At 40.2% G+C, this 12,613-nt stretch overlaps 1 protein-coding gene across 4 annotated transcripts in view; it reads right to left on the bottom strand.

Moving 5' to 3' along the window:
* Positions 1-12,613, bottom strand: part of MAST4 (microtubule associated serine/threonine kinase family member 4) — a 274,356-nt gene that overhangs the window by 122,318 nt on the left and 139,425 nt on the right. The window contains exon 1 of one of the 4 annotated variants that reach the window (XM_027807890.2): positions 8,476-8,564. The exons of the other annotated variants lie outside the window; for them this stretch is intronic. Within the exon in view, the coding sequence (XP_027663691.1) occupies positions 8,476-8,522 (47 nt within the window). The 5' untranslated portion in view covers positions 8,523-8,564. Of the gene's footprint in view, positions 1-8,475; positions 8,565-12,613 lie in introns of those variants that run through there. 4 annotated transcript variants of the gene reach the window in all.

Below are 12,613 nucleotides of genomic sequence, written 5' to 3'. Positions count from 1 at the left end.
CAATTTAGTGCCATAGGGTAAGGTTTAATCCATGACAGCCATACTTCTAGCTGCTGCTCCTAGAAACACATATGTAATCAGCTGACAACTTGACCACATATAAAATGCACTGTTTAACGTGGCACCCTCACAAGCTTTCCAAAAGAACAGACTACATTACCAAAAGGTGTAGTTAATAATCCTCAATTACCATCCTGCCAGCTCACAGTTTTAAACACTGTAAACTGAATGGGATTTTCCTAAAGAAAAAGGACTGTCACAACAAAAAAATTAAACCCATAAAAAAAAAGTATGAGCTTGGGCTCCTTTTACTTGCCAACCTCTTTTCTGAGGTTTCGGAATTAATCCTTTCAATCCCCTCACCAGGCTGAGAAGGTCAGTAACACTTGTGTCTGCACGGCACCTGACACTCATGCAATCCTCCCACTCCTCAGTCAAGGCCCTCTGGAAAGTTCACCACAGTCTTTATTTTTATTTTTATTTTTTTGCTTTTAGAAACTAAAAACTTCTGCCTGAGAATGAGGATAATCAGAAGTTAAAATGAGCTCACTGTATGAAGGGCTTTTTTTCCTATCTTGCCTGCAAGCATTAAATTCCTTTACATTTCTGTAAACATCCCAAAGCGGGAAAAGTCACAAACTAAACCAACATACCACACACAACTTAAGCAGAGCGGAAACATCAGCCTGCACCTGTCCTATATGGCTCATGAAGAACTAGAGCACTCAAAGGTAGCAAATGAACATTCTCCCCTGGTACCTACGTTCCATGTAGACAGCAGCAGAAACTGCTATCATTATTATGTGTTCAAGTCTTACAGACTATTCCCCCCGCCCCCCCCCCCCCCAAGTCTGGTATCAGTGGCATCAGTAAAGAAAAAGGTAGAGCAAAAAATTTCTTATGTTGACAATCACCATCCCTACTTACCAAGCTCAAGTGCATGCTGTTGTACTTTTTTTTTTCTTTTGTATTTCCACTTCCTTTATCCTTGTTACTAGAAGCTACTCCAACTTCTCATACTTCACGTTTCCTTCCGGTCTCCTTCCAATACTTTTACCACACAATTCCCCATTACCATCACAAAAGACACCAAATTATTCAGAGCGAAGAGAAACACACTCTAAATTTATGTTAGAAGCATGGGCATCTTCAGTCTCTTAGTAGCTGTGATCAGCTATTTACATTATCCTCACCTACCCTCTTTCCTTGCAAATTTGCTGCTTATATTAATTAGTACTAAAATAGTACATAGTCCCCGCCCCCACCCCCGCAGAAGTTGAATGTCTTCACATGACCCAAACAGCAGATACAAAATTGATGGGAAATGTGTGCCTAGCTGACTGAAACAAAAAAAACTCTCTGCCCCCCAACCTCTCTGAGAACCATCAATAAAATTGGACAGCTTCATGCTGTACCAACAGACCCTTGTTACCACAGGTACTTCTATTCACAGGATGGCACTGTTTAATTTGAAAACACCATCATCATCCAGCTGGCAAAAGGTTCCCTTTAAACTACTACTGTATACTACAGTAGGATGTGACAACTGCTATAAGCAGAACTTCAACAGAAACAACCGCCTAAGGAGCAGCTGCGCAAGTTAAAGGCCACGAGGGAGATGAGCCAGCATGTTAGAGCCAGGCAATTACCACAGGAAAATACTATCCATTCGCTCTGATAAGGCTCTCATCTTGCTAATACTTCTGAATATGAGCAGAAGTAGTCATGCTAAAGTAATTCCTCTCCTCCCACACACAGGAGTACTCTGAGCTAACGGAAGTGCTAATTACGATAGACCCTAAAAGCCAACACGTGTGTTCTTCCCTGTTAAGCCAGGTCAAGCTTCAGCAGTAACTAATAACTAAAACATTTGCTGTTCAATACACCAGCAGTCCTCTACAGCTATACCTACATACAGCACCAAGATCCACAATGGATCAAACTTCTAAAATCTCTGTTCCAGGAAAAAAGCAACCATTCTGGCAGAGCTTTAAATACATTTCAGAACAAAACAACCCAAGCAAAATCCTTAGGAACTCCGACATTTTTCAGCAAAATCTGTGGAGGAGGCTTTACATTGAACAGTATCAATAATTTCCGCTCTGTTTCTTCGAAAAGCATCTGAAAAGTCTGCTCTCAGTGTCTTCCACCATAGGATGGAAAGCTCAAACTCAGCATTGTGCTATGGCAAGGGGAAACAAAAGCCTTGAGGGTCCTGGTTCCAAAGACCTTAAAAACACTGAGGGCTGCGTCCATAGCACAGTTTGCATGGCAGGACATCCATGCATCTGGAGATGCAGTGCAGCACATTATGCAAATTTAGAAATTTGTGCACAGCTATTTGATTCCACAGAACTGACATTCCAAAAAAGAGCACTTCCACCCCTGCAAAGGAAAGGTATTTCTTCTGGATTTATAAAATAAAGACCCAATTAGAAAATGCTAGTTCTAACAAGTATTCCCTACCAACCAGATAAACCCCACAGAATATATAATTTTGCTGATAATTCATTAAACAAACATCACATACATTTTCAATGAGGGAAAAAAAAAGGTATGTTTACTTAAATCGTACTGAAAAACACATAAACGAGGGATTCTCATCTCATGTCTTCCCTAACAAGTTTACATAAAAAAACCCTACAATATTTCTTCAGAAACACCCAGCAAGTCACAAAGATACTGCTCCATTTTTCAGTGCCACATGAAGCTTTAATAGAAGGACTCTTAAGTATCAGTTTTTCACTTTAAAGTATGCTGAAGCAGATCAACACATCCAAGCCCCTCTTTCCTCTGCCATGCTACATTAAAAAGGTGGCACCAAATAGGCACAAATGAATCTCATGTCATTTAATAAGGTGGTAGTTCTCCAAGAATCCTTCATCCTCACAGTATCAAGTGAGACCTTTGATCGAAAGTGGGTTTTTTAATCCACAAGACATCAATAACTCATTAGTAACTCAGGTTAAAAACTACTTTTTCCCTGTGGAGCAGAACCTCAGTAACGCACACCTATGAGATCCCTGGTTTGCAATTTAATTTTCTGCATTAAAAGAAAATAAAAAAGGCATAAAACCGCTTTCCTGTATCAGAAACATCCTTCAATTTTATTTATTATGATAATTTTACCATAATAGCAATTGTTACCTAGTATTTTTTAATCAATTAATGATTTTCTGATCTCATAAAAATAACTACCTTTCTGACAACTATCAAAAAAGTGATTCTTCCAAATGAACTTGGGAGTAGGAGGAAGAAGAGAGTGAGAAGGATGTTGTATGTGGCTGCTCAGGGCTCATCTAAAACATTACCGTATCACAAGTAAGTCTTAAAACCCTCCTAGCCCTGAAGAAGAAACAGTCCTACCAATAGAGTATACATGACTTCATGTTCTTCTAAACATATGTGCACCTTGGAAACTCAACTCACTAAGCACACTACTGCCTCTCAGGTATGCAAAAAATAACCATGTCTTTCATGAATCACCCTCATTTCTGAACTCACCTGAAACTTTTGACATAGCAGAATGCAGTATGAGGTATGATGACAGGAAGCAAACTATAGAATTTCAATAGCAGATATGTTCCTAAGCAAGCAGTCAGAGCAATGCAGAATTAATGCATCAGCATCTTGAATCTCTTTACTAAGCCTCAAAATATGAATTACCTTCTACTTTTTTCCCATAAAATACTTAGCTTCAGAACAACAGCTGGTCAAGCAACACATATTTAATTTTCTTCAGTTTTCCCTCTGAAACATGTTTTCATTTTCAGGTTTTGGATGCAGAAGAAAACATCAACAATGGAAGTTTACTGGCTTACCTCCAAAAATGAAAAGCGAACAGAGGACTGCATGGGCTGCAGGGGCTTGTTGGGGTTGGGCTCAGGCTCCTTGGGGTGAGACTGCAAGTTAAAATAATGTCATCTCTAGTGAACAGAAGGTTTAGCAAGTCGCATGTGCGTAGGAGCTATGAAAGGAGTTTCGGTTAGAACCAAAACATTACCATCGTCCTGAATGAAGTGACTGACAGTAGCCACACAGTTTTTGACTTCAGATGAAATTGATTTAAATAAAAACAAGTATGAAATCTGGTGCTGGTGCATATGATTGACTATGTTAGACTCCCTCTGGGAACCACTTGTGTACAAAGTCCCCAGAGGAGGGAAATAATGGTAACTTGTTTCAAACTGTTAAGCATTCTGTATGAAACAGGATATGTAACTGGGACATTTTTTTCTTTTAGAAAAAAATCTCAGGGTTTTTAAAAAGTTTTTGATAGGAAAGCCTGATTTATTAAAAACAAAAGGAATACTAAAATTGATGATGAACTTTCATCAGCAATAAGAAAATCGTAATAAAGATCTCCAATTTCAGAGCCTAAAATTTGTGCGCTTAGTAAAAATTAAAAGCGCTCTAGCTAGGTAGCATCAATTTCCATTGACTTCACTATGAGATGCTCCCTCACAAATACCAAGTCTTTTATCCAGGTAATCAAGTATGGATATAAACAGCCTCTCCAAAGTAAACCCACACTTGAGCATCTGGCTTCAAAGGTGCCCTCAAGAAGTTGCCTCAAGCGCACCTACATTCAAAAGGTCTTTCAATAGAACAGTAGGCCATGACAGGTTTCACTGATGTTCTTTTAAAATATACTCATGCAGTCACATGCACTTGTGCCCATAATACTTGCAAGAAAGCTTTTTTTTTAAAAAAAAACAAACAACCCACAACCATGTTTACTAGCATGCCTCTTGTTGCAATTAGCTGAAGTTACCTGTCAAAGAAGCAGAGCTCTGCCTTCAGAGCAGACTGAGTGAAGGCAGAAGCTTACAGGGAACTTTTTCCAGATCACCTTCACAAAGATTTGCTCTGATGCATACCAGACCATTGCAGCCAGCCAACACTAGCACTCTGTCCTGATCGCAGTGGAGACACAGATGGACAATATGCTTAGCACAGCTAGCTCCAACTCTAACCCCTTGTCTTCAGCTGCATGACATGCCAGATTTTAGAACAATCCCATCAAGGTGTTCAGTTTTTTCTGAACATTTCAGCATGAATAGCACTACTGCTTCTAAAACAGATTAGGGATGACATTTTTTTGACATTGTACATTCTTTGCTTCTTGAGATGCTTTGGAGAGGACACGAAGTTTGGCAGAGACCTGCACTGAGTCAAAGGCGGGCCTGCTGTTAGCTTTCTGACAAGGCTGCTGTGTTAGGGCAAGTTCAGCAGCTCTGGCTGCCGGCTGTGCCTGCATAATCCCTGAACTAGGTGCACAGGGGTGCACACTGCCAACACAGCCCAGCAGCTGGATATAAACTAGTTTGATTTCAGCTGCAGACTAGCTGCGCTAGCACAACAGTATGTCTGAGCTAAGAAGCTCCACTAAGAGCCGACTGCTCAGTACATCACTGTGAAAACGGCTAAGCAGAACCCAGGCTCACATCAGTCAACCTGTGCAGGCCTGCAGACAAGGGTGTGGATTAACAGACTCAGATTTCTGTTGTTTCACTGGGGCACTCTGTTTGCACTGCACTGGCCTGCCACAACACGCACTGGAAAGGCCTTTGTTTGCATATAAACAGCACAGGCTTGTAAAAAGGTTTTTTTGTACTTCTAAAGTGTATCTGCGTTGTCTCTTAATCTCCACTGCAGGTCTGCTGCAGCAGAGCTGGCGGTTTGTCCCTGTTCATTCGCTTGTGCATCCCCCTTTCGTTTGTCTGTCGGTGCGGCGCTCACTGACTATGGGCCAGGAAAGGCTCCTGTGCTGTACCACCAGTGCTCACACTGCTGTTCCCGGGAGCAGGGGCACAGCAAGGGATGAGACAAAGGCAGGAGATGCAGACAGCCACCACTCACCAATCCCCAGCAGGATCAGAGGCAGGGAGGGGAGAATCCAGGTGGACGGAGAACTGGCACCAGCTGGCCAAAAGGCACTGGGCTGTGGCAGGGGGAGAGCGCGGGGACAGCTAGGGGCAAGGAATGTCATAAAACCAGAACAGTGAAAAGGAGAGGAGAAAAAAAAACAGGTCTGGCACTGAATTAGAAGAAGATACTAACTTCAGACCCCAGAATGAGATTCTTAAGTCACCCTGCTGTCGACAAATCCCAGTGACATCCAGCGGCAAAGCACATCTCGCTCCCTCTAGCGGATGGCAGACACACAGCAGGCGGCAGTCCTACGCCTGCTGGAAGTACTTAGATTCGTCCTCATTTTCATTACTGTATCACATCAGCCTCAGTTGGGGGGTCGACTCTCAGGACATTCAGTATCAGTTGCGCTCGTACTACGGATCTAAAAATTCCCACTGACTGACGACACTGGAGTGTCAATTCAGTTCCTCTACAGGACTTGATGTTCAGCTTTGCTTTTTTAAGACCTACAGATTACATGCAAAAACCTATTAAATTATCACAGTGCATATGCACAAGGCTGACAGGCAGCCTTAATTCTTACATTTACTAAATTTGGAATGCTTCATTTTGGAACCTTAATATTCTTTGAAAGAGCTTTCTGCAAGTAATGAATATAAATGTAGACATGAATATAAAGTAGATAGACTGTACTACTTCTTTCAAAAAGACAACGCAATTCTAGTCCCAATATTTAAACTTTACTGAAATAAAATTCATGAGAATCAGTGTGCAAAGAATATTTCTAGGAATAAGTTGGATTTTCCCCCCTCAGACATGTTCTTTTATAGATGACTGAAAATAAGAATTTGGGAGACATGACTTAAATATGCATTGACTCAACCCTGACGAATCATGAGAGAACAACTCTGTGGGAATCATTTAAGTGCCTGCAACCAAAATATGATACTTTCTTTACAAGTTTAGAAAGTAGCAAGTGTGATGACAAAAGAAAGTCTAATATATGAAAAAAAATAAATATATCCAGAAAATGTTTTAGCAAAAACAATGATCAATGCTGAATTTAAAATACAATTAATTTTATCTATATTAAATACTGTCAAAATAGGGCAAAGCAAGTGTCATTATTTCAGGTTACCATGAAAGAGGAGGAAGCAGTAAACAATTACCTCATATTACAAAACCATGCACCTATGTTGAAAAAACAGTAATATGAATCATTTTTCATCCTTTGCAGTTAGTGATCTTATTCTCATATGATGATTACATAATTTGGTGAAGACTGATTTAAAAATATTTAAATTGCCACATCTCAAAAGGAGTTGGACACCATTTTTATGAGGTTCCTGGTAAGACCCCTCCTCCAAAACTCCTGAGAAATTAATAATGCTACTTTTGTTCAGAAATATATCTAGAGCTTAGACCGCTCACAGCTAACACATTGCTCTCAGCATAACATGCCAGACTGAAATGCAGAATTTCTCTCTGACATTTCAGAAACGTAGTTCTGGGGAACCCAATATAACATCTATACTTGTTCCCTGGAATAAAGTGCTCTGTCACCTTCATGTGATTACTACAATAAATTATTTGCTACACTGCAGACCTACCTATAGTCCTCTCTTTAATACATGGCACATGTCAGAGATAATACCTTTCATAGCTAAATAACTTTACTGCAGCCATCTGCAGCATTCAGGTGTGTTTTTTTTTCTCCAGCAAGAATGGGAAGTCCCAGGGAATACTAAAGGATCTGACGTAACCGTATCTATTTACCCAGATAAAATTAGCAAGTTCTCATGGTGACTATAACATGCATACATACATGCCTGACATGTCAATGCAGACTGTAGGCATGTACGTACAGAAATAATTATTTGGCTTTGACTAACAAATCTCGGGTAAACATATGCTGGCATTTATGAATAAAAGACTGTACTTACTATCACTATACATTAAAATTACGTATTTTCATATAGTTACTCCCTAAATAGCTGAAAGCACACAAATGAGTTAATCAGTTTTAAGTGCGTACCAAGTAAACATACTGCTAAATTAGGTAAACATACTTACTGCAGAGACTATCAGGAATCCTCCAGAATGTCAATGCAGTTCATTAGTGTAGTTACGTATGTAAAATACATCGCATTCCTGATGGATTTTCAGGAACAGCATTTCTGTAACGCTTTAATCTCTTGCAGTACACTCTATTATTCAGCAGAGATAAGAGGCCCTTCTAAAAGGCAGCACTGGGATAAACAAACAGTAACAGAGGGCTGGGAGAGCAGGGGAGAAAGACAAGACACCATGGCCTACTGACAGATTCCTCCCCTACGAGCTGACTGGATGCTCCATGCACTGAGATTCGGTAACTTTAAATATGCAGAAATGCTTTCTTTCCGAATGCACTGCAATATCCCGGCTCCGGGCTCACACATTTGCTGAAATCAACCGCAATGCATTTAAAACGTGTTCCTTTAACCTGGAGCTGCAGTGCTCCCAGACTGTCAGCACAAACGTATGTTAAACAGCTCCTGGTTGCACGAGAGCCAGCATCATGCAGAAACCATTAAAATATTAAAGACAGACAATACTTACTCCAAGGTCAGCCCTGGAATTTGTAGCCGTTCCCGCTGGGCTTTCATTGCTGTTATGTGTTACCACACTCTATTGTAACCATGACACACATTCACTGGCAGCATTCTGGCGATGACAAGAGAGCCAAAATGAACCACTATAAAGGAATGGACTAACGATCTCTTGGGGGCGGGGGGAGGACCGCAAGTTTGGGTCCTTCCACCCCTAGCTGTCACAAAGAGCTGCCGGCTGCCTCCCTCAGGTTAGCGGCAGCGCACACGGCACCGATGATTTTATGAAGCGAACAGCACCTCCAGTTCTGCATGCCAAGTAACTCACCGCCGGAATCCTGCAGCACCAGCCACCGCGTCAACACACACACGCGCACACACTGCACCTTGGGGGAAGGAGAGGTCCCCCTCGCTACGCCAGCCCACAGCACAAAAAAATGCCTCTTCACTTAAAACAGTTTCTCTCATCAAATGTCAAACATTCGCCACCCCCTCTGATCCTGCTGAATAGGATTTAGCCATCTTGTTTAAGTCACATTATCCCTTTCCTTGGTAAACAGACAGGCAGTTTCTGCAGTAATAGAACAGCAAAGAGCTGAATGAAGAAAAAGGCTCTTCCCTGTTAATTGCCAAAGCATCTGAAGAACAAACATACTCTTGTAACACTGAGGTTAATACAAAAGGAAACGCTATCATTCTGGTTCTCTCATGGCTGCACTTGAATTTTCGAAGGGAAATAATCTAGAAATGTTAAGAGTGAAAGCCAGACCTAGAAATTGCAGAAAAGTGTATCAATTTCAGGTTTAATGGTAACTTCACTTAAGACTAAACCAGTATACAACAGTTTACAAAGACAGTTTTAGATAGAAGCCACTGTGTAGGATTCTGGTTTTAACGTAATTCGATCTTTTTTTTTTTTTTTTTAAATGTACTCTCCATTAGTCTGAGGTTATTCTTCTTCTAATAAAAAATACTGTGAATTGTTCTGTGAGGACTAGTGTCCTTTTTAATGCTCTATAAAACACCATGAAAAGCGAAGGCACTGTGCAAGTACTTACTTCTAGTAAATTAAGAGCTGGAATATTTCAGTTTACCTGCATAGCTCTCCTGTGCAATTTGCAATCTGTATGTCTTCCACAATGTCAATCACTTGATTTTATTTTTTGCCAGAGCTCTGGCCCTGCTCTGGACATGAACAACTTCCACAGACTAGTCAAAGCAAAGAATGAAATGAAGCTGCTGATTTTGGGGTCCCTGGCTCATTTTTGGAAGAAATTATTGAATTCATGGGTACAGAGCTGTGGGTTTCAGAGACACAGAGAAATCTGCTAGTTACGGAAACTGCTGAACTGGATTTGGTAAACTAGATTGCTCTTTCAACCACACAGTAGAAAACAACCATTAAATTATATAAATGTAATTATTTTAAATTACTAATAAATAACTCTTTTCCTCCTACATATTTCTACCGGCAAGTATTTTAAATCTGTATTAGCCTTCATTTACAGATATTGAAAACAAAATTGAAGGATACACAGAACTATGCATTTCAATTTCTATAACGTAACAGACATCTGGGTTCTGATTACTAAGCTGAGGCCCCAGCAAGCATTACTAAGCCAAGCATCCTAAGGAAGTTCTACCCACCTCCCAGAAGAAAAATAAAAGATCTATGGGGTTAAATTCATGATCACAAATGGCGATGGGTGATTTCCCAGACTCGCAAAGGCACACAGACTGGTTAGCTGCACAATCCTAGTACTTTCAAAACACATTCTTCAAATCTTACTCAGAACACAGCAAGACATCATTTTTTTAAAAAACATTCTCCAACATGAAAAAATAGGACAAGAATCAACTATCTGAACAGCATCAACACTGAAACTATCAGGTGAAGCCATTCATGCCTACAGGTTCTTCCATGACCTGACTGTGGAGACAGCCATTTAGGAACAGAAATTTAACAAGTCAGAATCAGACTGTGAGCTATGACTACCGAGATTCCTGGCCCTCCCCTAGCTGCCAAGAACAGGCAGTCCCTATTGCCTTTACTCAGCACCTCTCAAACCAAGCGCTGTTCCCTTAAAAACTCCTCTGGTAAAATCTCTGTTGTACATAATAAGATTTCTTCAGTCTCTGAAATGTCCTGTTTCTGACAGAGACAGAAAATTTCAATAGGTAAACTGTGACTGTTTACACACCACACACACACATTTATGTAAGCCTTATATAATGTTCAAAGGACTTAACTTCGTGCATACTAACATTTATTGCAAGGTACTTCCCCCTGTTACTTTTGTGCATATTTGCACAAACAAGTAACACCAGAGTACTTAATTGCTGTTGTATAAAGCTGTTAAATTTTCACTGAAGGCACAGGGAGCAGAAGACAGTGTAAAACCCTAGGAAGACAGGCAGCTCCACTGAATCAGGAAGTACCACGATTATTTCTGTACACAAACCACCAAAAGGACTAGCTTGGAAGGAGAAGGTATGCTTCCTTCAAAAGCACAATACAAAAATTGCACACATTACTCCCAACGGCCAATTTTAATACTGAGCTGGACGGAAAAGACAAATTCACAATCAAGGTGGGTTTTTTTCCACATGCAGAAGAATAGTCTGTCACTAAACACCGCTTTACTGTGAAACAATAAGGCAGCAGGCACATTTTACCTGCAGGAAGACAAGACTGCCAGCTTGTCTTCTCTAAGGAAGAATGAGCTGTCCTGGCAACTGGGCAGAGCAGCTTAAACATGAGCAACTGCACGCACAGTCTACTTTGAGACCATGATAATTCAACCTCTTTCCAGAGCTCATTTATGCAGGCAATTCACATTACATTAATAGTAATATTCTATGATAAGACTGAGCTACAGGTTTAGTTTGAGAATTATTCTGTTATGCATTTTGCCTGATCCACACAAAAGTTTGGAAAAATCATGATTTACTGAAAATGAGAGATGAATACGTAAGCAGGAGATCAAATTCTGCCCACCGTTACAGTCTTAGGGTTTTTGCAGCAGGAGTAAATGATAACTGCTTCACATATCCAGGGGCAAAAAAGAGCAGCAATTTAACTAGATGAAGCCTTGCAAGTGAAAGCTGACCTCAGTTTTATCAGAACAATTGTTTGCTCTTCCTCTCAGGTATCATCACACCAACACATAGCTGAGGAAGCAAGTGCAAGTTAAAAAGGAGGCTCATTGTACCAGAAAAGTAAATCTCATTCATTCACATAAAGCAACTGTAGTTTATTCCTAGGATAAATAATATTCATTATACTTGCAAAGATTACAGTAAGGTCATTGTCTCAAAGGTAGTGATTTAAGCATTTTCTTCATCTTTGTCATAAAATAGGCATCATGAGAGCTACTTTGTTGATAAAAGCAATTCCATCATTTTAACACAGCATTATTACTATAAAAGATTAAATTACCACAAATACTGCCTATCTGTGGTAATTAAAAAGTTTAATTTACCACGTATGAGATTTCAAGTTGAAATCTGCAGCACCTGCAAGTTAAAATGCTTGGATATTCACCTTAGGGCTTCTATTGTATTGTGACTACTGGAAGGAATTCTGCTCTTTTCTGTTAGAATGTACATTTGTTTCAGCAGAAGGATACTACTATTACTAGCAATATGACAGAGACCAGAAACATTCTCTCTTGGTACTAAATAGAAGTCTTTGGTACCTAAAACAAAACAAAACAAAAAAAAACCTGTCGCGATGGAGGGAAGACACAGTCACTTAATATGAGTGATCAGCAGACTTCGTTTATTGTGCCTTACAGTCACCTTTTATGCCTTCTTATAATTAGCTCATACATATTACAAAAGTTAAGCTCATTATTGGTTAGTTGCCTAAATACCAAGCCCGCCCCTAGTTTCTGTTCTGTAGTTATCTGTTCCCACCTGCAACATTCTTTTCCCACCAAAATCTTCCTGTTACTGTGTAACAAGGACAGCCAAAGACAGTGTATTTTGCTTTACTTCAGATAAGCTGAGAGCGATGTGCATTTTTGTCCAGCCAGCTGGACTAGGTCTATGTGACCTTTTTCAGCTAGCCAGTTATCCACAAAACCCCAAACCACAAACAAAAAAACCCACAGCAGCTATTTCAGATTTATACAGCACATTCTTCT

This window comes from Falco cherrug, chromosome Z, assembly GCF_023634085.1.
Source record: "Falco cherrug isolate bFalChe1 chromosome Z, bFalChe1.pri, whole genome shotgun sequence".
NCBI lineage: Eukaryota > Metazoa > Chordata > Aves > Falconiformes > Falconidae > Falco > Falco cherrug.
Note: the sequence above shows the minus strand (reverse complement) of the source record. Positions and strands in the feature narration are given on the sequence as shown.